Raw genomic sequence first — 24052 nt, forward strand, 5'->3', positions numbered from 1 at the left:
CTTTCGACTTCTGGTGCCTCACTTAGATTCCCTCGCCTTGGAGTCATATCTCCAAAACACTTCTCCACGTCTTTCCTCGCTCTCTATCCCCCCCCACATCCAGCTGTTCACAGTCCTCGGTCTCCCTCCTCCCTTCGTCCTCCTTCCCCTAAAGGTACGAAGAGGTACCTTGCCTCACCTTACGCGGCTAGGTACGCCAACGCCAGCAGAGGCCCAGCCTACGGATAATTACCTACACCTACCATATCCAGCCGCCAACCTAAGGACCCCTACCCCCAAACCCGGTCATCCTGTCTCTTGCGTTGCAATGCGCTTAGCCTAACATAAACAACACCCTTGCCTCACCTCACCTTAACTCACCTCGCCCCGTCTCGCCTGGCCTTACCAAACCTGACCTCACCTTGACACTGCTTACTCGGGCTCCCTACCGTCCAATTCTCCTCCTTTGTGTTCAACTTCCACCGCGCATCCTCCATCCGCTAGACTTGCCAATGTCTTCCGCCTCCGTACTCAACAATTCCACCTTGTGCTGATGGTTTAACGTCCGGATCGTACGGCATCCCACCGCACCACCCAGACGTGACCTCGACCGCGGTCGTCATCCTCCCACTTCTGACGATATATCCCTGGCAAACCATGACCCATCGCCGTCATGCCTTTCCTACGCCGTCGCGGCAACATGGTCAGCGAGACCGATATGAGGCGCCATACCATTCTTGAGACCGAGACTGCGCCTCAGCTACCACCGCTCCCTCAACATTTCCCTCCCCAGCGACCTCAATCCCACCACCAACAGACAGACCAGCTGCCGCCCCCGCCGCCGCAGCAGTCACTCTCTCGACCCCAATCACAACAACACAAGAAGCAACAACTCAGCGAACAGCCCAGTCCGATCCCCGAACTCAAATTGCCATTATCGCCGCCACCGCCGCCCCCCTCGCAGCTGGAGCAGGAGCAGAAGCAGGAACAGGACCAGGAACCTCAAGGGGAACAACCGCGACCCTCTGTGTCCATTTCGATACAAGAACCTCCGTCTACATCTTTGGCCTTACCTAGGCCATCCGACGACGATGATGGCGCTCTCAACCCACCAAATCCCAATGACCCAGATGCGCGACCAGATACCCCTCCTATTCAGGAAGAGACACCAAAGCACCGTCGTTTCTCCATATTGAGGTTTCGCAATGCATCCGACTCGCAATTGTCGGTCAGGGCTAAACAACAGGCCGAAAAGCCCCCTCCTGTACCTCGCCGTATGTTTCTACTAGCCACTCCTCCAAACGGCTCTCGCGAAGCCAAGGACCGGGTCTTCCTACGATCACTCTGCTAACCAGCTACACTAGCCCCTGAGATTATCACGACAGCTCCCACCGCCGACCTCCAGGTTCCCCAGAAGAAACAATCGCGCATGCGACTCGCGGACCGCTTTCGACGCTCAGGCGAATTGCCAAGACATAGCGAGGATGGAGGCGGAAGGGCGGTGACGTGGAAGTCAACGAGAAGAAAGACCGGATTAGAAGACATGGCATCGAGAAATCGGCCGACTCTCGTGACTTTTGAAGAACCTGGCCGCCCGGCATCTTCGAGATCGCCGACGAATGGAGAGCATCATGACGTTCCCAACCTTTCTCTTCCCAATAATCGAGCCTCCGAATCGTCGCGCTCCGACGCTAGCTCAGGAGAACACTTATATGCTACAAACACCATAGGCAATTCGCCTCCCGTACCCTCAAGCTCCAGCTTCTTTCGCCTACCCCGAAGGAAACCTAAGGCTGCAGCGCCAATGTTCGACTTGTCTCATTTACCACAAAAGGGCAAGCCTTCGACTGACAACCCCGCCACATCGTCTTCGTCTCTCGGCGGTCCGCAGCCGGCAGCTACTTCTACATCTAGGGAGGGAACCCCTCGTCCTCAACAACAACAACAAGGCTCGCGGCCTCATTCGAGTCACAGCACACGTGCCAACTCCGTGGCGTCCTCTGCGCGTGAGCAGTCTGCGAAGCCCAATGCTTCACCCGCTACTGCTCTGTTCAGACCAGGATCGACAAATTCGGGACAGTCATCTCCTACACGTGCCCGCTTACAGCGCCGTGGCAGATCCTCAACCATGAGCTCTCTAGGAAGAGATTCCACGGATGGCCATCTTGACCCTGGAAATGGCCGGGCATCGACATCGGTTGGGCGTAAAAGCTTCGGTGACCTGTTCGGGCTGAACCGACTACGCCAAAACTCTGACCTTGGCCAGGGTCGACAAGGCAGCTTGACACCAGCAACGCCTGGATCCAACACTTCGAAGAACAACTCGTTACAGATTGCCCGGGAAGCGATTCATCTACCCGAGAGGCTTGAGGATGAGACGCCCGTCAAGTACCTCGCTCGAATAGAGGAGATATTGAGTCGCGGAGTAATTGCCAGTGCGTTGTCTAAGGGAAGTGATCCATTCTCAATAGCAGTCTTACGGAGCTACATGCGCCGCTTCAGCTTCTTTGAGTACCCAATGGATATGGCTATCCGAAAGCTGCTCATGGAGGCCGAATTACCAAAGGAGACGCAACAAATAGACCGGTGTCTACAGGCTTTTGCGAACCGTTACCACGAATGCAACCCTGGCATCTATGCCTCTCCAGATCAGGCGTACTTCGTCGCATTCTCACTACTTATTTTACACACTGATGTCTTCAATAAGAACAACAAGCACAAGATGCAGCAACCCGATTACTTGAAGAATACCAAAGGGGAGGGTGTTTCAGACTCGGTCTTGAGCTGCTTTTACGACAACATTACGTATACCCCTTTCATTCATGTCGAGGATGATCTAGACCTCAACAGCGATCGACTTTTGGCAAACAGGGCCAAGCGGAAGACGATTTTCCCAGGAGGCACACCGGAAACTACGGCGAAGAGGTCGAACCGGGAGCCTCTTGATCCTTACACACTTATAATAGACGGCAAGCTGGATATCTTGCGACCGAGTCTCAAAGACGTAATGGAACTCGAAGACCATTACAACTACTTAGGAACGGCAAAAGATCTTAACGTAAAGGAGCTTCAGAGAACATTCTTCAGAACCGGAGTATTGCAGATCGTGTCAGCCAGATCTCGGCCTGATGCTTTTCGCGATGACAAGGGCTCCAGCAACCCAGCCGAGGCGGCACAGGGTGTTGTCGACATCAAGATCACCAAGGTCGGGCTTCTGTGGCGCAAAGATGTGAAGAAGAAGAAGACGAGGTCACCGTGGCAGGAATGGGGAGCCATTCTCACAGGCGCTCAACTCTACTTTTTTCGCAACACCACTTGGATTAAAAACCTAATGCACCAGTACGAGTCTCACGTCAAGCAGGGTTTCGACGGCGAGCCAATTACCTTCAAACCACCTCTTCCGGAATTCAAACCAGACGGGTATTTGCCGACTAAGGAAGCTGTTGCGCTCGTCGATTCCACCTATAAGAAGCATAAGAACGCCTTCAAATATTCTCAGCCCAGCGGTTATGTGGAGGAGGTTCTCCTAGCCGATAACGAAGAAGAGATGAATGACTGGCTAGCCAAGCTGAACTATGCGGCGGCTTTCACGACGTCAGGCGTTCGCATGAGGGGCGTTGTGGGAGGCAATTACGAGGGCCAAAGTCGGCGCGGCATCAGGAGACTCGGCAGTTCGGCCTCTGCTCAGGTCATCCAGACTCCAACAGGCGATGTAAGCATTGTTAGAGGCAAGATTGACCACAAAGAGGCCGAGTCCATTCAAGCGCAACGACGGCAAACTATGATGGACGCAGTCGCCAAAGCTGATGAAGAAATTGCTCTCAAGGAGCAAGAATTAGAAGGACATTTGAGGAACGCCCGGCACCTTCAGATCCTATCGCCTATCCAAGGCAAGACCAGAGATCAGATCTTGTCAGCTGCAGCTCACATGGATGTCAAGATCAAGTGGACTCGCATGGACATGTGGAAATCAATGTGTCATCGGGATGTTCTGTTGAAGGATCTAGCTGAGGAGCAGAGTCTTCGGGGTCTAACTCCTACCACAACTCAAAACGGCCGAGAGCCTCGTGAGACATCACCCTCTCCCAAAGAAAGGCCCTCTATTCTCGACGCCGTGTCGGCAAACAGTGTGGCACGCAGGCGCAGGCGATCATCTGCTGCAGTCTCAACGATCCAGCCTTCGAAAACTCCGCAAGCAGAGCCCGACTCCCCCGTCACTGAAGCTTATCAAACCCCGCCTACCAGTGCTACTTTCAGCCCACACAAGCATCAAAACTCATGGGACTCGAAGGTTTCCAAGTCGGCAGAGCGTGTCCAGCCTCAGAGACCTGGTTCCAGCTCCAGCCAATCATCTGGCGAGCCGACTTTCTACAGCCCGCAACAGCATTCAACGCAGAAGAGAGGCAAAGCCGTCGAACAGTCTGCAGACAATGACCGACATGACGACGTCGATGCAAATGAACGGGCGCTACTACAGCAAGCCGGTCTGCTTGAGTCGGGTTCTCGGGGGCGAGTGCCTCCGGAACGGAAGCGAACAGGGTCTTTTTCCGAACCAGGAGATGCCTCGGAGTCGCGAGATACGCCTGGCTCCATCGATAAACAAGACAAGACCAAGATCCGGCGAAGCCTCCAACGCACACTCAGAGAAAGTGCTGGCCATCTTTCACACCACCGCAGCAGAAAGGGCAAGGAAATCATCTCAGGCAGCGGCGCAGATGACACGAGCCGTGAGGACGTGCTCGCCAGGGGCTCCGGCAGTTTTGTGGTACATGGAAAGAAGGCGTCGGTTATCAATTTCGGTTCCGAACTACAACAACTTACCCCGGAGGAGCGCATGAAGCAACGAAAGCAAGACGAGCCCGCATCTCCCATCAGCGTTGCAGAAGACTACCACGACGCTTTGAATGAGTCGCTGGAACCGACAGAAAGAAGAGAATCAGCCGCCAGCGCCAGCACGGCCACGGCCAGGAGTTTCCGTGAACTTCATCGCAAGTACTCTTCAGCACACGCATCGAAAGCACCCGCTTTTGGCGGACACCTTTCGGTGCCATCCGATGGCGAGAGCGAGGCAGCAGTCAGTTTCTCCGAGGGAAGAAGGACACCGCTCCCTCCAATCGAGAACGAGTCCGGAGACGAAGAAGAGAACGAGGCGGCTGTGAGCAGTCCGCAAATCGTCAGCCCACGGCCCATACCCAGCCCTCAACTGATCATAAGTCCAAAGCCCATCTCTGCTGCGCTAGCAACTCCATTGGCAACCCCGTCTGAGCCTTCGACGCCCTTGGAACCCCAGATGGAGGATCAGGAGGAGGAAGATGAAAAGGGTGCTGAGATGCAACGACTGCCTAGCCCGCCTGTGCAGGCAGTCAAGGCTTAGTTAAGTCTCATGATTGAAAGGGAGAGGCAAAACTTTCAAAGGCGATTGTTCATGTTGGAAAATACCAAGCACACATTGTAGACCTAGTTGACATCGGATGATGCGGATCTGGAGATGGGTCAGGAGAAAACGGAAGATACCAGCGAGGGAGAAAAAGGGCAGCTAGTGATTTGATAGAGAGGGGTGAGCAGGAAGGGGCCATAGGAGAAACAGCATCATCATAAAAGGATGCGCAGGTAGTAGGGGCCGGCAGGGCTCCTCGGCTGTAATTCAAAATTACTCCTTTCTACTATCAACAACCGTGGTTCGAGAAAATGGCGACATGTGATCGGTCCAGAGCAATATGCGTGTACTGTGGATGGCTGATGGCTGAGAGAGGAGTCTGTACTGTAAGGCCAGCATCGTAACAGTCGATTTGGGGGCCGTACACAGAGAGAGGTACATTGCAGGAGTGGAGCGCATATACAATCAAACATGATCCCTGCCCCAATACCTTATTGCCAGTAATCTCTCTAACTCAAGTCATGTTCATGGATTCTTGATGGTAGAAGGATCAATAAGAAACTTTTTATTTCGGTCGTGCAGCCATGGTAGGATAAGCATGACCTTCAGCAATATTCTTAATAGAGGGGCTCATGGGTCCTATAGCACCCTTTCCTCATTTCTTGCCCTTCTTCTTCTTCTTGTTCGACGACGTCGTCGGCGCCTTTTCGACTCTGACAGATCCTGCGCCGCCGGCTAACTCCAACGTCTCTTCCTCCTTAACGAAGCCACCTTGCGTCGCCTCCTGTGCCTTCTTCTTGCCCTTCTTGCCCTTAGGGCGGTACGAGGATCGGTCGCGGAGGGGCAGCCAGCGCTCAGGATCCATCTTCTTGCCTTCCACATAGTCCTTGGGCAGCTTTCTTCTTCTCTTCTTCTTGTTGCCTGCGTCGGCGGGCTGATCGAGGCGGCGCTTCTTGGCCTGGCTGGCTGCCGGCGCAGTGGTGGCGACGCCATTGTTGAAAAGCTCGTCGACGTCAACCCCCCGGAGGAGGTCGTCAATGGGAGGCAGACCAGCGAGGTGAGGTGTCACCTTTGCTCTGTCTGATGTGGCGAAGGATGCCACAAGGCCAGCGGCGGCAATAGGGTCCGCAGCGGGCTTCTGGCAAAGCTTCTCGAATGCAGCGCCAGCAGCTGCAAGGTCCGTAGGCTCAGATGACTTGAGGAGCTCCGAACCGGCGCCACGGAGGAGGGAGTCGACGTGGCGACCATCGTGCTTCTCCCAGAAGGACGATGCCTTTGCTAGCTCTGACCGTATGTTGCTATGGCGGCCCTGCTGTCTATAGAGAGAGACAGTCAAGGCAACAAGGCCGGGAGAGAAGCGCACTTCTGATGGACCCTGCTTCTCCAGGTTCTGCAGGAAGCGCTCAAGGACGGACAACGCAGCACCGGGGTTGTTCGCTGTGAGGTACAGCTGTATTATGGTGAGGAGCAGACCGACATCTGTGGGGCGCTTCTCAATCAAAGGGAGAACCTCTTTCACTTCAACCGCCTTGGAGTGACGCAAAGCAAAGGCTGTGGCATTGATGGCCGAGAGGCCATTTGTGTCAACGGACACTGTTGGCGAAACCTTTGCAAGTGCCTTTGACGACTTTTCATACACACCATGAAACTTCTGAGCTTGCAGGCCAAGAATGTACTTGTTCTGCCCCAACTGGCTTTCTTGATACTTGAAAAGCTTCGCCTGCTTGCTGAGGGCTGCTGCAGTGTCGAACTTGCGCTGGGCCAGATATGGGTTGGCTACCTCGGTAGCAAGAGCTGAGGTGTTGTTCAGCGCAATCAGTCGAGACTCGGCATCAGAGTCCCTGGGTAAATTAAGTCAGCGCAAACCTCCTTTGGATAGAGTTTTTGGGTCAACCTACTCTGAAATGGATAGTCGCTTCTGGATCGCGAGAGCTTCCTCTGTCTTGCCTAACCTAGTGTAGACATAGACCTGCTGGATCATGATGGGAGTCATCTCGGCCTTCTTGTCGTCTTCGGAGAGCTCTTCGGAATCGTCACAGAGGCGCAGTGCTTTCTGGAGCAGCTTCGTAGCTTCGGAAAGCTTGCCGCGAGCAATCATACCACAGGCAATGTTGTATGCAAGCTCGAAGGTGTCGGCATCCTTGGCGGCGGGAATAGGCGTGTCGTCTCCGTCGAGGCTGTTGGAAACCTTCCATTCCAGCTGGGCGGCGGACGCCAGCTGGTTGATCTTGAGATCGCTCTCCTCTCCTTGTTCATCCTCCAATAGGCTGCTGTAGACGTCGAGCGCGTCTTTGAAGTCTTCGGCTCGGTAAGCCACCTGGGCAACCAGGTGGCGGAAGCTTCGCTGCGTCTTGGAATTGACGACCTCGCGAGCCTCTTGTAGTTTTCCCGTCTTGTAAAGCGCATAGGCCTTTTCCAAAAGGCTAGCGTCCTCGAGTTTGTCACCGCCGTCGGCAATCGCACGGAGGGCGTCGTCGAAGCGGTCGAGCTTGAGAAGGGCAACAACGCGGGTACGTTGGGCAACGATGTCAGTCTTGGAGGCTTTCAGAGAAGCATTGGCAGCCTTGAGGACCTCCTCATGGTCTTCGATGGAAGCTGCGCGCAGCACGGCGCTAAGGTTCGCGGCGGGATCTGAAGGCATCGTGAGGTGAGGGGCGACTTCGGCAGCGAGGAATGTGTGGTGATGATTTAGTAGGGGCGGTGCTGCATATTCTGCTGCTCCTCCGTAGTTTTGATCGACAGCTTAATGGCGTTAGACTCCAGGCGACAGCCAGCGATTGAGTTGAGGTGTTCGGCCGTCGTTCTAGGCGTCGTCGTGTGAGCACGATGTGAAAGGCGATATCGAGTTAAAGACACGCTTGGGCCCATTCGAGGTGGATGGGGAATCGACGTCGATGTGGATGGTGGGGCAGAGCCAGTGACGTCCAGCGCCGTCAGCTCAGGTGTCCCACTTGTAGTCCTCCATACAGATTGCGTGTAGCGGTACTCGAGACTACTTTTGGGTTCGGAGTGCCCTGAAGGCTGCTGGCTTTCTTTACTTTGTTTTTATTTTACTTTCCCAAGTGTGAATTTTTCCCAACAGCGCGGGTAGTATGAACCCTTCCCGACATCAAAATGAGGCTTAGTCGGTTGAGATCATCAATAATGTATCACAAGATTCAAAGTCACACAACCTTGCCGTTTCCGATTCGTGTATCTATGTATGATCTTCCTGGTTTAAGCGGCCAGAGTCGAGAGTTTCCTTCATCGTCAATCTGTAGATTATTGCTTCAAACATGTGGTTGGGTCGCAATGCACTGCTCCTCGCCCAAACCTGTGTGATATAGATACTCATACCTGGCCTTCCTATACGCCTATACCAGCGTTGCAGTTTGCGTACGTCGTTATTCTCATGAATCATATCTCATTCTATTATTCCCCGTCATAGCTGCCTGGGTTAGAATTTTGTGTTCCTTTATCATACGTTCTCGTGCCTGATGTAGACCAGATTCTGTTGCTCTCGGGCCAAATGAGCAGAGTGAACGTCGTTCGTCAAGATGCGAGTTCATCGTCACCCGAAAAGCCCCCACAGCCTTTTGCGTTTGACCTCCGGTTGATGGTAAGGTCTCAACGGATATGTTGGCGCAACGCTGAACTGGTCTGTCGATGGCGGCTTTTCCGATGTCCTTCGTCGCAACTTATTAGGGGCAATCTCGCCAAGCTTGGTGCTGCCCGATGACATCGTTGCCATGGACATACGTTTTTCGGCTTTGAGGTGCTGTATATAGGTAGGTTCTCCAGGTTTGGTCTCTGTTTCGGCCGCCTCCGCTGTAGCCTTGAGAAGTTTGCGCCCCGAGGCTTCCTTGTCCTTCAATTTGGACTTGCTGTCTGCCGCAAGTATCCTCTTCGAATGCTTGCTCTTCTTACTCGACCCGGACGAGCTAGACTTCAAGGACGGAGTGCTAAGTCTCCGTGACAGGTCATTGATCGCTTTGACGGCATCAATACGTGATGAGTTGGACAGAGTCTTGAGTGACTGGTAGTCAATGACCGGGTTTTGGCCTCTGGTCATGAGATGAAGCAAGTTCGTCGTGGCCGATGTAAGACGCTTAATCACTCTTCGCACAGAAGATCGAGCTACGGCTGTTGTGATATATTAGTACATGAGTTTGGAAAGCCGCTGCACGCAGGGACACGCACCGTCGCCCTTTTCAAGATGAGTTCCAGCCACCGACAGCTTCGAAGAGTATACACTTCGGACCTTGGCCCTGTCAGAGCGAATGCTTTTTCGAAGTTGTCGAGGCTGCTTGCTGTTACGAGCTCCCTTCAGGCCCTTTAGGAGAGACAGACACTTAGAATATGCCTCCAAAAGCGAGTCGATGGTTTCGCCAAAGCAGGCCATTTTGACCTCGTGATTTTCGACCCGAGTCGGCCTCGTTCTGTATTCAGTCTGCAGATTGAGACGAACGCTGCATTTCGGATGCTCCTACGTTCAACTCATCTCCCCAAGATCTTGATGAGGGGAGTCCTGGCATTTGTGATAACGGACGAGGCTGGGCTATTGGTCGAGGGCGCACTGTTAGGAACCGCAGAGAACGAAGCATTTTGGTTGGTCCCGTAACCGCCGTACCAAGCAATCCTGGTACATCATCGGCGGATTGGCCGGAAATGCTGAGGGATTGCTTGAAGGAATACTCGCATTCCTTTTGTCGACTTCGGGAAAGGGTCGACAACACATGAGAGAATTCATCGAGTTCTAAGGATGGGAATGTGGGAGGAGACCAACCCCCCACCAAAAAGAGCCACAGGCTTCACATCCCGCCGACGTTATCATCACGACGTTGCTGACATGCGCAAACTTCCCAGCCACCTGTAGGCACCCAAGTTACTGAAACCAGCGGGTACTTTAAGAGAGAGAGAAAGGGGGGGGGGGGATGCCTCTCTGTCAAAAATGAATCTTATGACGAGTAGCCCATCATGGACGGCAATACGCAGCTGGCCTGTCGATCCCATGGCACAACCTCAGCTCGGGGTTTCGTAAGGAACACAATGATTGAACGGCAACAGGTGCAACACGCATTTTGACTTGTAAGAGCAATGACACTGAGCCCTCTTGAGGTGTGCCTATGATGGAATTTGGCAGCCGGCCGCAGGTCTTAGTTGCCGGGAAGGAGGTGTGGCGTTTGTATTTGGTCTGCCACTTTGTTCGGGGCTTCGAGCTACTTGTTATCGAAGAAAGTACTCCGTACAGACGTTCGCAAATGGTCAAACGTCTGATTCCGCTTGGCATATGTCGAATGCATATGGTTTGAGCTTGCCACGCGAGCCACGGTCGGCATCCTTGCCTCGACGACATGGAAGATGGGCGGCCTCGCTCAGCGCCGCAGCGGTGAGTTCATTGAGCATATCGGGTTGGCATCCGTTATCCGCCGGTAAAGGCGTTGAATCGTTGATAAGGCAGATGGGGCCAGGGACCGAAGCAGGGCTTTCCGAATCAAGGGTTGCCAGAGCCGACAAGGGTCGGTCTGGGAATGGGCCATGAGGATGAGGGAGTTGGCGGGTTGGGTTCGAATAAAGGTCGGGATCGGATGGCGTTTCCGCAAGGAAGCCAGTCGCCATGGTAGACGGCGAACCAATGACATGCTCCAGAGGTCTCACCGAGTCTCGCGATTGTGTCTAATGTTCGGTGGAATACATTGTACCTTGACGAACAAGGTCAAGTTGGGTTGACATTCATCATTCTTTGACTTTGTGAAAGCAGCAGGACGTGACGTCGGCAGCTCGAGGCGGTCGGTGTCGTTGATCTAGACGACACTAAGGTAGAGATACAGATAGCGGCCTACCTCACCGATGCACATTCATGCCCAGGTCTGCTGTGCAGCTTGTGTTATCTGCACAGATGCCGCCAATCGCCTTGCTATGAAGGTATGTGTGAAGTGCACAGCATGGATGGCGGGGCGATGCATCGTCGCAATACTGGTGTCTCATTGTCCCATGGCCTAGGTACCTAGGTGGGAATATTATTAATGAGCCCAGACGAAGGGAAAGATGTCTCGAAAGCGATAGAGGCGTGGATGGGTATCAGTACCCAGAGAAAGAGTCTCCTCAACCTGCGCATATGAGGCTGCGATATCCGTACAGGTACCTGCCTTAAGGTAAGTAAGGTACATATCGCAGGGTCTCTATCTGGCGTACACAGTAGGTATGTAAACCTGGATGGCCGAAAGTCGGGCGGTAATGGCACCTTGACGGGAAGGAAAGAACGTTACCTAATAAACACCCACCATAAACCGTCATGAGGTGCGTGATTGTCAGTAAGGTACTCCGTAGTCAGGAGTCTCAGGACTCAAGACTCAGGATAGATTCGACTACCTTGGGTACTGAGTGATTCTTGTCCATTAGCTGTCGAGTGCGAAAAATCCACGTCCGAACCGGCCGACTGCAATCGGACCCCTGCTCACCAGCGCCCGCAGCCGTTCCATACTCTTACTCTTACAGGAGGATGTGGAAGGGGCACAAGACGCGATTGCACATGTGAATAATTGATACCCACGGACAGCGCTACCAACGGCAGCAAGAACTCATACCAGTCAGAGAGTCCAAGGCGAGGTACTCCGTACTCGGTACGCAATCTGACAATGAATACCTAGGTACAGAGCACCAGGCAGGCACACATGGAGGATATCTGCGCCTTCCATTGGGTTGGTAAGACTTTGATGGTTGCAGTGCGTCTTATCTGGTTGGTCCCCCACATGGACCACTCAGAGGCTGTCTCTCGAGCATCTGACGGGCGCACATGGGTGGGCGCCGACGGGAGAGCGTGGGAGGGTTCTTGCTTTTCCTTGGATGCTTACCTTTGGTACCTTGACGAACCCAGGAATAACCGTCTTGCACCACATGGCAACCGTCTGGCGCGAGTGAAGATGTCGGCACGATGGCGGCGAATTGCGTGCGGGCTGCGGGCGTCGAGTGAGATCGAGGTCAACGTCAACGTCGATATCCTGCTTGCCTGTTTTTGTTCTGCTAATTTTACACCACGATAATTACTCTTCTAGTCACATATGTACGGTATTAGAAGATGCGCGTAACAACTCGCCACCGTGTCGCATAGCGTTGATGATGGTTTGGCCGTAAGGTGTTTGGGGGTTTGGTTGAGCTGATTGATAACCTGAACTGTCATGTCGAAAAACGGCGCGGCATGCCACGGCTGGTGTGGGATTCCCGCCTTGCCTTATTATCTTACCTAAGGTAAGGTAGTTCCCGTAAGTATCTCTCGTGGTGGGAATACTTGAAGTTTCGAGTGTCTCCCAGCCAAATGATAGGTATCTTTGATTGGCTTCCCAGGGGAACGCCCAGTGCGAGAAGGTACCCGTGGACCTAGGTAAGGTAGGTTAGGTGAGGAAGCCCCCCAACCTTCATGTTTCCCCTGCGAATGAAATCATACCCTCGGCCCCTCCCCTCCCCCCGTTTCCCCAGTGGTCCCCTCACCCCCCAATCCCGCGCGAATAATCCACTTTCCCGCCTGCCGCTTCCCGCTTCCCCGTATGATGTAGTACCTCATCCTCATGGTACCTTAAGGTAGTGTACTCGTAAGGAGTATCCGCACACTCACAGTCTCATGCTGAGGTGGATGGACGAAGGACGGGCAGTGACGATCAAAAGAGAATGAGAGAAAGGGACAACGAGAGAGCAACTTGGGGAAAGACGGGAACTACCTTACCTTGCGCCGCGAATGTTACCAGTGCCTTCCATTATTGACCACTCCTGAGCAGCAACCATTCATCTCAGGTACGCTGTGCCTACGGGCAGCCGGAACCTTCCTTAGGTACCTACTAGGTGATCACTGCAGGCCAGCCTCGCCCTTTCGCACTTTGCGACGAACTCCAATTCCCTCATTCTTCCTGGCCCTGACGAATCCGGCCCTCGAATCATCGACGGATATATGCCTTGGCCTCCGTCTGCACTGCAATGCGCGCTGCATCGCGCCCATCCCATCCCTCCCTACGCAATTAGACCTCACCTCGCCATCCTCACCACGCAAACGACCCTGATTTTCCTCTTTTGTCGTCGTCATGTCTCTTGTATTCACTCTCTCCCCAAGCCCTCCTTTGCACGCCGAGGGAATCTCACACCCCCCGGTTCATAGCGTGCTGTGGGAATGAACGGATGGTTACGGAGTATTCAAAGGAATATCTATACACAGTAGGTAAAGTAAAGTATGTGCTGCAAAACTTGACAAACCGCTCCCCTTCTCGGCTTCTCCCCTAGACTCCCCGGTCACCCTGCGGCCTGCCCACCCCCCTTGCCCCTTCGACACGACACGCCTTTTTATCTCCATCCAATGCCACTTCCTTTCCGCTCCGCCCACGTCTACATCTTTTGCCCGTCCACCTCTCGAGGCCCACTACCTTCACCCTCGCCCTTCCTATTCTCAACCTGAATCGCCGCATCTCATGTATTACAATCGCCTTGTCTACCTTGCGATACCATGACTCTCCCGACTTGATTCTCCCTAATCGCAACCCCAGTCATTCCCATCCGCCTCGGCCGCCAAAACTGAGTACCTACCTTACTTTTGTACGGAGTACAGTCGTTGTCTTCCAGCACCAACAAACAGCCACATCCACAACACACGTTGCGCGCACAAGTCCTGCCATCGCTATCCATATCTTATTGTTACTCCTCCGCCCCGCTGGCCCCATCATCCCGTGCTTCTTCTGCTGTACGACGAGATACCCAGCTCGTCGCGTATCGCAAGTCCCAGCTCGGCTCCTGGTATTCTACGTTACCCCAGACATCGAACCCCGAATCTAGGCACCTCGCCCAGACCCACGCCTTGATCTTCCCGGTCCCGGTCCACCTCCCGGTTTTTGGTCTGCTATCTAAAGAGCCGTCCCCGCCAGTCCTCTTCACATCCGACTTCCTCTTCTGTTTACTCGCCTTTCGCTCCCTCGTCAAGCCCATGCTTCTTGGTTGGTTTCCTGCATTTCCGACCACCGCCGCCGACCTTAAACTGCCAACATTCGCCATCCTTTCCATTCCATGGCTCAACCATTCATCCTCGCTGCATCGTATTCAGTGTCTCCCGCTCGTCGCCCTCTCTGAGCTACTGGCATTCGCCCCAACAGTGACTGCCACACTCGACTGTAGTCAGACTCCACTCAACCCCATGCTGTTTTAGCAGCCGCTGGTCTCATCTGAAGAAAGCTCGTCACAAAGAACTCCGGCCTCAACTCACCCTTCATGTCGACGACTTCATCTCCCTCGCCGTTGCAAGGCCCAACTGGCCGTGTCGATGAGAAATCTCTACCCCAGGGTCAATGCCGCTACATATTGCTGGTACCTGGCATCAAAGGTCAACGATGCGCTTGTGTTCACTTTTCTCTCAATCGATCTACGCCCGGAGCTAGTTGCGACTGTGGGCACATGGCCTGCTATCATGTCAAGACCCCAGAGCCGTCATCGACTAGAGAGGAGGTTGAGCTTCTGAAGCAGCGACTTCAAGCCCTCGAAGAACAACTTGACCAGCAGAGACAAGGTGGCCTAGGAACCGTCGTTGCCAGAGTGAGCGAGCTGGAGGACCTCGTCGACAAAAGCCGTGAAGAAATAGGCCAGGAGATCAAGGGTTCTTATCGCAATATCAACAGAGTATGGCAGTCTGTTGAGCAGCTTGAGCGTCAAACCTCTCATCTCCGGGAAACCCTTCGTTCTCAGTCAGAACACATGGAACGCGTCAACGGGGAGTTGAAAAGCGTCAGCAATCGACAAATGGAGCTCTTCGACGCCGACGAAAGCATCGAAGAAAGACTGGAACAGCTCGAGTCGGATCATGATTCTTTAGCCAGTCGAGGTGGCCAGATCCCGAACATGAGAGAAGAAGCAACCTTGTTACGGTCAGACGCCGTGATGGCCTCCAACGCGCAACAGCCGCTGATAGCCACTCTGTGTTCACAACCTGAGGCCAATGCCAATCCGGGAGAAGCTGCCCGTGCCTCGCCAGCCATCAGCGCCACTGACTCCATCATGAGTTCAGGCAACTGTGGTGCTTGGACAGTTCATATCTCACTTCTTCCGACAGCCTCTCAGCCTTTCCCATTCGAAAGAGACACCAATGCCTACAAGCGCTGCTTGTCCCGAGGTCTTCATCGGACTGTGGTAGTTGGCGGTCCAGATAGTGACTCTTTCGTTGAGGCTGTCACAAAGTCTTTCGGTAGCCTACTCAGAGGAAGATCCTGGATGCCGCTACAGGCTAAGCTTTGCGACGCAGAAAAGCTCCAAGGGCTTCCAATGCTCAGGCCACTAGACTCCAGACTTGTTGATAGCGATTATGATCTCAACTTTCTCAAGAAGTTTTGTGGCGTCTGCGAGGCCAACGGCAAGATCGATTCTCTCTATATAGCCATGCGCCAGGACAAGTTTTCATGGCACTTTCTACGAAACTCTCCGATATTCATAGAGGGTCTCGAAAATTGCTGGATTTACGATCATTTCTTAGATCCTAATGACCCAGTTGAAGACGACCGCATGGAAGAGCACGATCGACCCTCAGCCGGAGATATTGTTCCCAGTCTCCCAAACTTGAAACGAGCAGCATCCGAGATGTCACGAACAGCTGGCTTAACGGCTGCAACGACAGGCAGCGATTCTGACGGCTCTCGAACCAAGACACCTCGGACCACTTGCCTACCTAGTCTAGTTGAATCGCGGAGGCGTTTGGAGACTGTGTGAGATACTTGGTCTCTTTCCTTCCATTACTTTGCCCCTTCGCCGTCTCACTTTGGCCTGTGGGATATGTTTTTACTGCATTTTAGACGCGTGCTTGGCGTCCAGGGCCCGACTGTTCGAAGCAGCAGTGGCGAATGTTGCGCGCTGCGCGCTGCACTGGCGCCAATGCTTCACGAATGAGGTCTTTCGAGACGATAGAAGGTCGATCCACCTGATAGAGGACATTTATACCCATTTCATTTATTTACGCCTGAGGGCACAGAGAAGCACCCTCTTGGTCAGTTTCCTACAAATGTACAGGGGAATTGGGAATTCGGGAATTCGGGAAGAGACAAAAAGTCCTTGAGATAGCTTAGTGATAGTCTTGGATAGTCTTGGATAGTCTTGGTTTTTTGAACAAAAAGCAATCTGTCACAATGCTGTGTTTGATTTAAGGTGTAGAGAAACTGCAAACTCTCGGCGTGGTAGGCTTGTTGTTGTTTACGCTCAACGTCGATGGCTCCTGCCCGTGAAATCCAAATTGGTACCTATGCCGGTAAAGCCCGGGTAGGAGGACTTTTCGGACTAGACGGAAGTAAAGTTAGCGGGCAGAGCAAGACTCGGAGCCGGTGAGATCCGGCAGGTGCCGAAAAAAAGTGCCTACCACCTGCCGTAAGCTCTCCGTGTCCACTAAACCAAAAGTGGAAATGGTGCCGCTCAGCACGGTCAGCCTCATTCTCCACGACGCTAAGCGGCCGAAGCTCTTGCGGCCTGTAAGCTCCGTCGAGTAGACGTCGGGTTCATCAACGACCCTTTTGTCACGTACCTTTAGTTTCTCTTTCTTCCTCTACAATCTTGGCCAGTCCTTCCACTTTACAAACCCGCCACCCTTAAATTGGGGGAAAAGTACCGCAGCTCAGCCTTTCTTTTCTAAGTACTCACTTACGGCAGATCGAACAAGCTTGATTTCCTGGCAGCGCGTCGAGTATCTCGCGATCAGCTTCCCCATCCTAACCCCTTCACCATACGAGCGCACGCCGTTGCAGATCAAGTCCAGAACGGAGGCGCTATGGACTACGATATCAACATGGACGACGTCGCCGACGGTTTCGCACCTCCGACAGCGACGATTGGTGACGGCACAGTACGTAGCGTATCTGGTGGAGTAACTTGCATCTCATCTGCTTGCTTGCTAACCTTTAATGTGAACAGAACATCGCACAAACCGCTATAGCGCCGTCTCCCTCGAACGAACGCGACCTAGAAGATTCGACCATCGTGCGGAATAAGGTACATATCCGAGGCCTGGACACATTGACCACGGACGACATCAAAACCTACGTGAAGAGTCACTTTGGCACTCCAGAGAGAGTTGAGTGGATCGATGACGAATCTGCAAACCTGCTCTTTGGGTCGGAAAGTACGGCGCAAGAGGCTCTGGCAGCACTGAGCGCCATTGAAATTGCCGACGTAACTCAATTGCCTCCTATGGAGACGATTCCTGCCAAGCCCGTCGCATCCCACCCAGACGTCAATCTTCAAATCCGATTCGCCGTTGTTTCCGACAAGAAGATACGAGGCGCTGCTGAGCGAAGCCGGTTCTACCTCCTCCACCCCGAATTCGACCCAGAGGAGAGAAGACGACGTGAGGGAAACAGGAACAAATATCGCAATCGGGACGGAGATGACCGTCGTCGCAATGGCCGTGGAAGAAATCAACGCGACCGAGACTCGAGCCCCGAGGTGTTCCATGCCAGCATGTACGATGACGATGAGGACACACTGGCAGACCGCAGACCAGCACGTCGCCCGAGATCTCGCTCAAGAGATTCGACTCCGCGTGACGAGCGATCTTATGCGTCTCGCAATCAGGAAAAGGAGCTGTTCCCGGGACGGTCATTAGGAGCAGGAAAACGGCAACGAAATCGTTCCGCTTCACCTATGCGGGATCTGGATGGCGACGCAGCGATGGATGTTGAGGCAGCACGCGCGCCGAGGGCCAGCAATCGAAATAATAGGGAAAGGGCATCGGGCATCAGAGATCGCCTGGCTGAGGACAACAAATCCAAGGAATTGTTTCCCATTAAGGGCTCGTCGATGGGCAAGACGCATATGGACAGAGTCATGGACGGTGCAGACGAAGCCACACGAATCATGCAGCAAAAGATGAGCGTGAGCAACGACCGCAACGGCAGGAAAGACCTATTCGATCGGGATAGAGTCGACATTGCGGGTTCCAGTGCTGGATTCTCCATCAAGGGCGCGGCGGGTGCGAACGTCAAGGAGCTGTTCCCGAGCCGCTTCGGAGGTGGTGGCAATACCGGAAAAGAGCTCTTCGCTGACAAGTTAGAAGGCCGTGGCCGTCGGCGGCAGAAAGCAGAGGATCTATTTTCGTAGCGCTTCAATACCTAGAGCGCGTATGCAAGCATCTTGGTAGTTGACAAGACGAAGGAGACTTTCTTCACGACGAATTGGGGAAAACAACAGACGGCGCACGCTGTCCATTTAGATACCATAGAGGTCTGAACTTTCGCCATGGGCTAGCGCGATAAAGGTACACTTCGTAATAGCAACTGGTGTGTTCAGGCTGGGCATTGCGTGGTGTGAAGTTATTGTTCAATCGGCCGCGTACATCGTCTTCGTCATATTCTTCGTAGTTCCCAGAGGGAGTTGACAGGATTTTGGGATGATCCTCCAACTGTGGCCCCCTCACAGCTGGGTATGGAGGCAAGAGTTGCATTAGTAAACTCCCAGGCCATTGAGGCCTCGTTAGACAGCCACTCTTGTGTATTCATCCCCGAGAGCAGAACACCGGGGCAGAAGGAGCTCCTGTCCTTGGCCGAAGTTCCTGTATCGTGTAGCAGCGGAGGAAGGCACGCCTGATCTGATGTGCTCGCAATTTCCAATCGGTTAAACGCCCCTGACTTCGACTCCTCGTCTGCCCATCCTTCCTCCCATCCGCGTACATCGCGGTATCTCATCCAAACTTCACCATCATACTTCATTCGCCTTTCACCTCACTCAATCACCCGCGGTGATTTTCACATAGAACCCGAGTTCTCTCCTGTTCTATCATCTCGCCGGAACATTCATCTTTCGAAGGCGAAATTGGTTCATCAACAACAGTCGAGGCACGCGTCAAACGGTCGCCGACAACATCACCTTTTCCACGTCTCTTACGATCAATCCCAAAATCCACCACCAACCCCCCCATTACACTTCACCACGTTCGTTCCCTTCGCACCAAAGTACTCGATACCGATTTGGTTGACGCACACTTACTAGCACACCCCAGTTGCGAACCCTGCAGTATCTGCCACTAGCCAGCCAACATGGCAGACTTCTTATGGACAAAACCGTTGCCTCCCCGGCGAAGAAGATCAGAGCTGACGCTGAGCAATCCGCCTCCCGATGAAGAAGAATTCGTTCCACACCTTGGCGTTCCATCTATTCGATCGCGCCAGTGGAAGCCCATTCCACGCATCGCGAGTCTCGATGTTCTAAGTGCTGCTAGATTAGGCACAAGCAACTGCCCAAGCATCAGATCAGACGGCTCGCAGTCGTCCTCTCATCGGCTGTCGCCATCACCAGCAGAGCCAACTGAGCCATCCGATACAGTGTGGTATCAAGAGCGAGACGAGACGGAACGTGCTCTCTCACTGGAGCAGATGATTAATGCGTTACACTACACGATGATGACCAAGAACGTCCTCGATCCGGTTCCCAGGGAGTATAACTCTTACATCTTGCATTTGTTAGAGGGTTACTGGGATCTCCAGGAGCGGCTGAAGAAGACGGAGCTGGAGCTCGCAGAGGAGAAGGAGACAAAGTTGAGGAGTCTTGAGGAATTCACTAAGATGTCTGAGGAATGGGAGTCGAAGGAGGCCGACTTCCGCGCTGAGATCAAACGTATGGAACTAGTTCTCGTTGATATGGCGCCTGCAGGTGTTGGTGCAGTGGTTCTGGCCAGGTCTGGCAGTCTCGTCGACAGAAGCGCAAGATCCTCTCGACTCTTCAAGGCCAGGGTCGAGAAGGCCAAAGAAAGTCCTCAGAAAGGTCATTAGCACTTCAACAACGGGGAGGACTCTGAATTCGTTTGCTGACCGGATCCGCGTAGGTGATGACGGCGCCAGCAAGGCCGACGGCCTAGATAACACACGGATTTCTATGGGTTCTGGAAGTCCCCGCCTGAACCATCGAACCTTCTGTAAGTACACAGAAACGTCTGCCGTATCATTTGTACCGTGTATATACTGACAGCACAGTGTCAATGCAACCTAATTTGGATGACAATGCCGATGTTGAACTGAGCAAAGGTCTGAGAAAGGCTGAACGACGACAACAACGGGCCTCGAGACGCAGGAAGAAGGAGGGCCTCCTTCCACCGGTCAATTTGGCATTGGATAGCTCATCGGAAGAAGAAGCAAACAAGTTAGCATCGGTTCAGAAGACAGCCAGGTTGCCTGGATTGGAGTCCATGAAGCCTCGACTATCACGGCGACAGGCACCACCCGCGCAAACCGCCACCCCAGAATCGTCCGCAAAAGCAGCCGACATGTCTGGAACGGGTGAGCATGACGATGTACATTACCGGCCTGAGGACGCACCCCACACCGGCGTAGAATCGGCTGATAACAGATCGGCCGCAACGGGCATGCCGAAACATGAGCGGCCGACAGGTACCGACCCGGATGTCATGACGGCCACGACTGACCGTGAAACCTCAGGGACCCGCCGCCACAAGAGAGACTTCTCCTTCGATGCTGGAGAAGATAGCTTTCGGCTACAGACCCTGTCTGGCAGTGCTGGTATTTCTGACGAAAACGATATCTGCATGGGCAGCCCAGAGGCTTTCCCTTTACAGCGCCGCCTTTCGTCAGATGAAGAGGCTTCCAGGCCATCAGTCACTGCAGGGCCTTACAACCAGCAAGATCAGATACTTCGCAGCGATACACAGGAGTCGCCAGACAAAGACGAAGGCAATGCCCTCGAAGGCAGCTCTGAAGTAGAGCAAATCGGCACAGAAGGCGGCAGACGGACCACGAGACCTAGTCTCCTACGTAGACGACGAAGCTCCCGCTCACACAAATCGTCCCACGAGTCCTTGGGCAACAAACAGAGAGCCGTCAGCAATGAAGCCGGAGGGTATGGCATGGCTAGCTCAACGGAGCAAAGTACCACAGGCGCAAATCAAACACACATAGCGGCAAATGAGGCCTCGAAGCGGACGAGTAGCGAGGGACAGGGCCAAGGCTGGTCCCCAGGTTGGTCCAGAGGCTAGAAGCAGATATCGCGTGGTTGTGATGGTTGCGGGCTTTTGCTCCGAAAGGGCGGGATTTCTAGCAGAATGTACTTGCCTAAGGAGTTACGGTAGCCTACGCTTACTGCGGTTTCAAGGCCATGTTGACTGACATCTCTCTCTTTCTCTCTCCTTGGATCGCATGAATGGCTGGAACATCGTCACTCCATGTGTGTCAATCGCGCCCAAAGCCCATAAAATGCAGTCTAGATCGAGCCATTGTGGACATGACGTGTTCCATCGGATGCTGGTGACCTAACGCCCCCCATCATCGACTCCTCAATCCTTACTCGCGCTTGCATGAAGCCGTTTCTGTCGGAAAGCTGGTGTGTACAAGTATGTGCCCATGCCAAAACGGGAGACTGAGTTCCGCAAAGCTCCAGACTTGGCTTTGGAAAGGGAAGATGGATATGCCACGTGAGCTCCTTGGGCCCCCCCCGGCAGGAGACTACCTCTTTTTTTTCTCCTCCTGTTCTCCGAGAGCCCATGACCCTTGCTTGAACAACCACCAGGGTTCCGGAGCGAAGCTCGCGAAGCGAAGGGGAGAATTAAACCGACCCCTGGGACAGATCATCAGGCGAGGCAGTGGAAGAAAGAGGAGACGACTGCGGGCCGTGTGCAACGGGCCGAACGCGGATGGACGCGTACAAGCTCATGGCTCGAATAGGAGGAGGTTTTTGGTGTCACTTACCATATATCATATATTCACAACATCCTCCGTCACGAGCACACTTGGTGAGAAGTTATATGTGACCGCAATAACGACTAACAGCCTGGCATTCACACCATACAATACTTGAAGTCTTCCGATCAATAGTATCGATTCCAAATACGCCAAAAATACGATGTGATGAAAACACTGGGTAGACTGTAGGCGTCAAGACAAACTCCTCGCCAACCCCAGATGAGTAGCAATATCCGGCACGGCCAGTGACACGAAATCGGGCATGGGAAGGGGAAGGGGAAGCCACTACCAAACAACAGACTAGTGAAAGGGAAAGAACCCAACGAAGCCATGAACAGTCGGGAGAGCGGGGGCCTCTTCACGCCCCCCCTCCCCTAGGCGGACGGAGAAAAGCACTATCTAAAAACTCCCGCTAGTGCCCAGGCTTTACCAGGCCAGGCTCAACATTATGTATAGAAAAAATCCAAAGAGTCTAGACTTCTAGACTTCTAGACCTTGGGGGACGGGCGTCCGGGCCCCGTTTCTTAAGGGCCGGCCGGAGGAATGCATTCCTATTAGCGGAAGACCGAGGACAGAGAGGCAGAGAGAGAGAGGGGGGAGGGATTGCTGCAAACAAACTTGCACCGATGCGGCCACTTGCTCCGAAGGCCCGCCGTTCCAAACAGAAGCCACTCTGCGCGCACCACGGAGATGGACGGACACGGACACGGCCGGACGCGGGAAGGGGACTGGGAAGGGGAATAAGAGGGTGTGTGACTGACGAAGGCAAGAAGGGAAAACGAAAACGGTCTTGTAACTTTGAACGCCGGCGGTTGATTAGCGAAGGCGTTTCGTTACCAGATTCCTGGGTCATTCTGTCGGGGTTTCCTAGCGCCCCCCTCTCTCCCCATGAATCTGGCTTTGAACCATGACTACGTAGAAGTCCGGGTAAGACTATGGTCGCAATGGTGTTTTGTGAGTCGACGACTCGACCGTTGCGATTCCAAGCCTCCGGCGTCCGCATCCTTCTAGGTGCATATTGTATTGCGCGGCGGCTTGACGGGCTCGGGGATGACCGCGTCCAGTGGTTGTGTATCGCCATTTTATCCGCTGAACGAAAGTCTTGAACTCCTATCGCGGGAGTGGCCTTGAATTTTGTCTGACTAGGGCTGCACTGTTTGTTTCTCCTTCAACTTACTCATGTATGGAAAGCCTTTGGCATCTGAGTTGAACGATATCGAATGAACGGCCAGAGGAGAGCAAGAGAAGGTTTCCCTTCATTCCCTGCCTCGGCTTGACTGTTGAAGTGACTTACTTCACAGAGCTACCAGCGTTGATAACTGGATGGTGTCGTAAGAAAGGGTACTTGTTCTTTGCGAGACTGATCGCGAACGCAGACTGCAACTACATCCGAGGTCATCATCATCACTTGATGAGATCAAAGAAAGGGGATTAGAAAGACAACAAGCCGCGAACCAGGATGGAATTTTCGCCCTCGAAATTGCTCTCTCTCTCTCTCTCTCTCTCTATCTGTCTCTCTCTCTCTCTCTGTCTCTCTCTCTCTCTCTGTCTCTCTCTCTCTCTCTCTCTCTCTCTCTCCAACTTAGACGTCTAGAGCAGAGAGTCATAACTGTCGTAGACTTCAAGCCGTTCTACTTTGCTTCTCGCGTATTGGCTGCCACACAGCCACCGTGTATAGCCCGATCAGAGGGATAACCGTTTGCGTCACTTGAATATGCGGGCAGACCAAGTGAACACAAAAATCTCGCGCGGCGGGTGAAGTATAACGTTCTCCCGCGGCACCGTGGCACCTCAGAGTCCGACACAAGAGGAATATCTTCCAGCAGAGAAGGTTTCAAAGGCGTTGTGACGGACGCGTGGAACGGTACTGATGGTCTGCAGCTAGTAGACCAAGTGGACTGACGAGTGCAAATAGAGGCGTTAAGGGTGGTCCTGAACATCGACGGCTTTGCTACACAAGGTAGTTAGTGAGCTGATTCGAGTTGCCAAGCCGCGAGGCACCGCACCGAGAACAATTGCATTGTCTCCC

At 53.5% G+C, this 24052-nt stretch overlaps 4 protein-coding genes across 4 annotated transcripts; 3 read left to right on the forward strand and 1 right to left on the reverse strand.

The window, feature by feature from the left end:
* Positions 1-1610: 1610 nt before the first annotated feature.
* N0V96_010198 (uncharacterized protein) lies at positions 1611-5353 on the forward strand (the record flags this gene model as incomplete). Its single annotated transcript, XM_065758874.1, has 2 exons — positions 1611-1615; positions 1762-5353. The coding sequence occupies 2 exons, from the start codon at positions 1611-1613 to the stop codon at positions 5351-5353; spliced, it is 3597 nt and encodes a 1198-aa protein (XP_065612641.1).
* A 658-nt stretch (positions 5354-6011) lies between these two features.
* On the reverse strand, positions 6012-7997 carry srp72 (Signal recognition particle subunit SRP72; the record flags this gene model as incomplete). Its single annotated transcript, XM_053196655.2, has 2 exons — positions 6012-7197; positions 7255-7997. 2 exons carry the CDS (start codon positions 7995-7997, stop codon positions 6012-6014), a joined length of 1929 nt encoding a protein of 642 aa, XP_053045810.2.
* Positions 7998-17126: 9129 nt separating this feature from the next.
* Positions 17127-18436, forward strand: N0V96_010200 (uncharacterized protein; the record flags this gene model as incomplete). Its single annotated transcript, XM_065758875.1, has 2 exons — positions 17127-17135; positions 17252-18436. 2 exons carry the CDS (start codon positions 17127-17129, stop codon positions 18434-18436), a joined length of 1194 nt encoding a protein of 397 aa, XP_065612642.1.
* A 1278-nt stretch (positions 18437-19714) lies between these two features.
* Positions 19715-20103, forward strand: N0V96_010201 (uncharacterized protein; the record flags this gene model as incomplete). Its single annotated transcript, XM_065758876.1, has 2 exons — positions 19715-19718; positions 19799-20103. 2 exons carry the CDS (start codon positions 19715-19717, stop codon positions 20101-20103), a joined length of 309 nt encoding a protein of 102 aa, XP_065612643.1.
* Positions 20104-24052: the final 3949 nt, after the last annotated feature.

This window comes from Colletotrichum fioriniae (genome assembly GCF_027942845.1).
Source record: "Colletotrichum fioriniae strain IMI 355084 chromosome Unknown scaffold_13, whole genome shotgun sequence".
NCBI lineage: Eukaryota > Fungi > Ascomycota > Sordariomycetes > Glomerellales > Glomerellaceae > Colletotrichum > Colletotrichum fioriniae.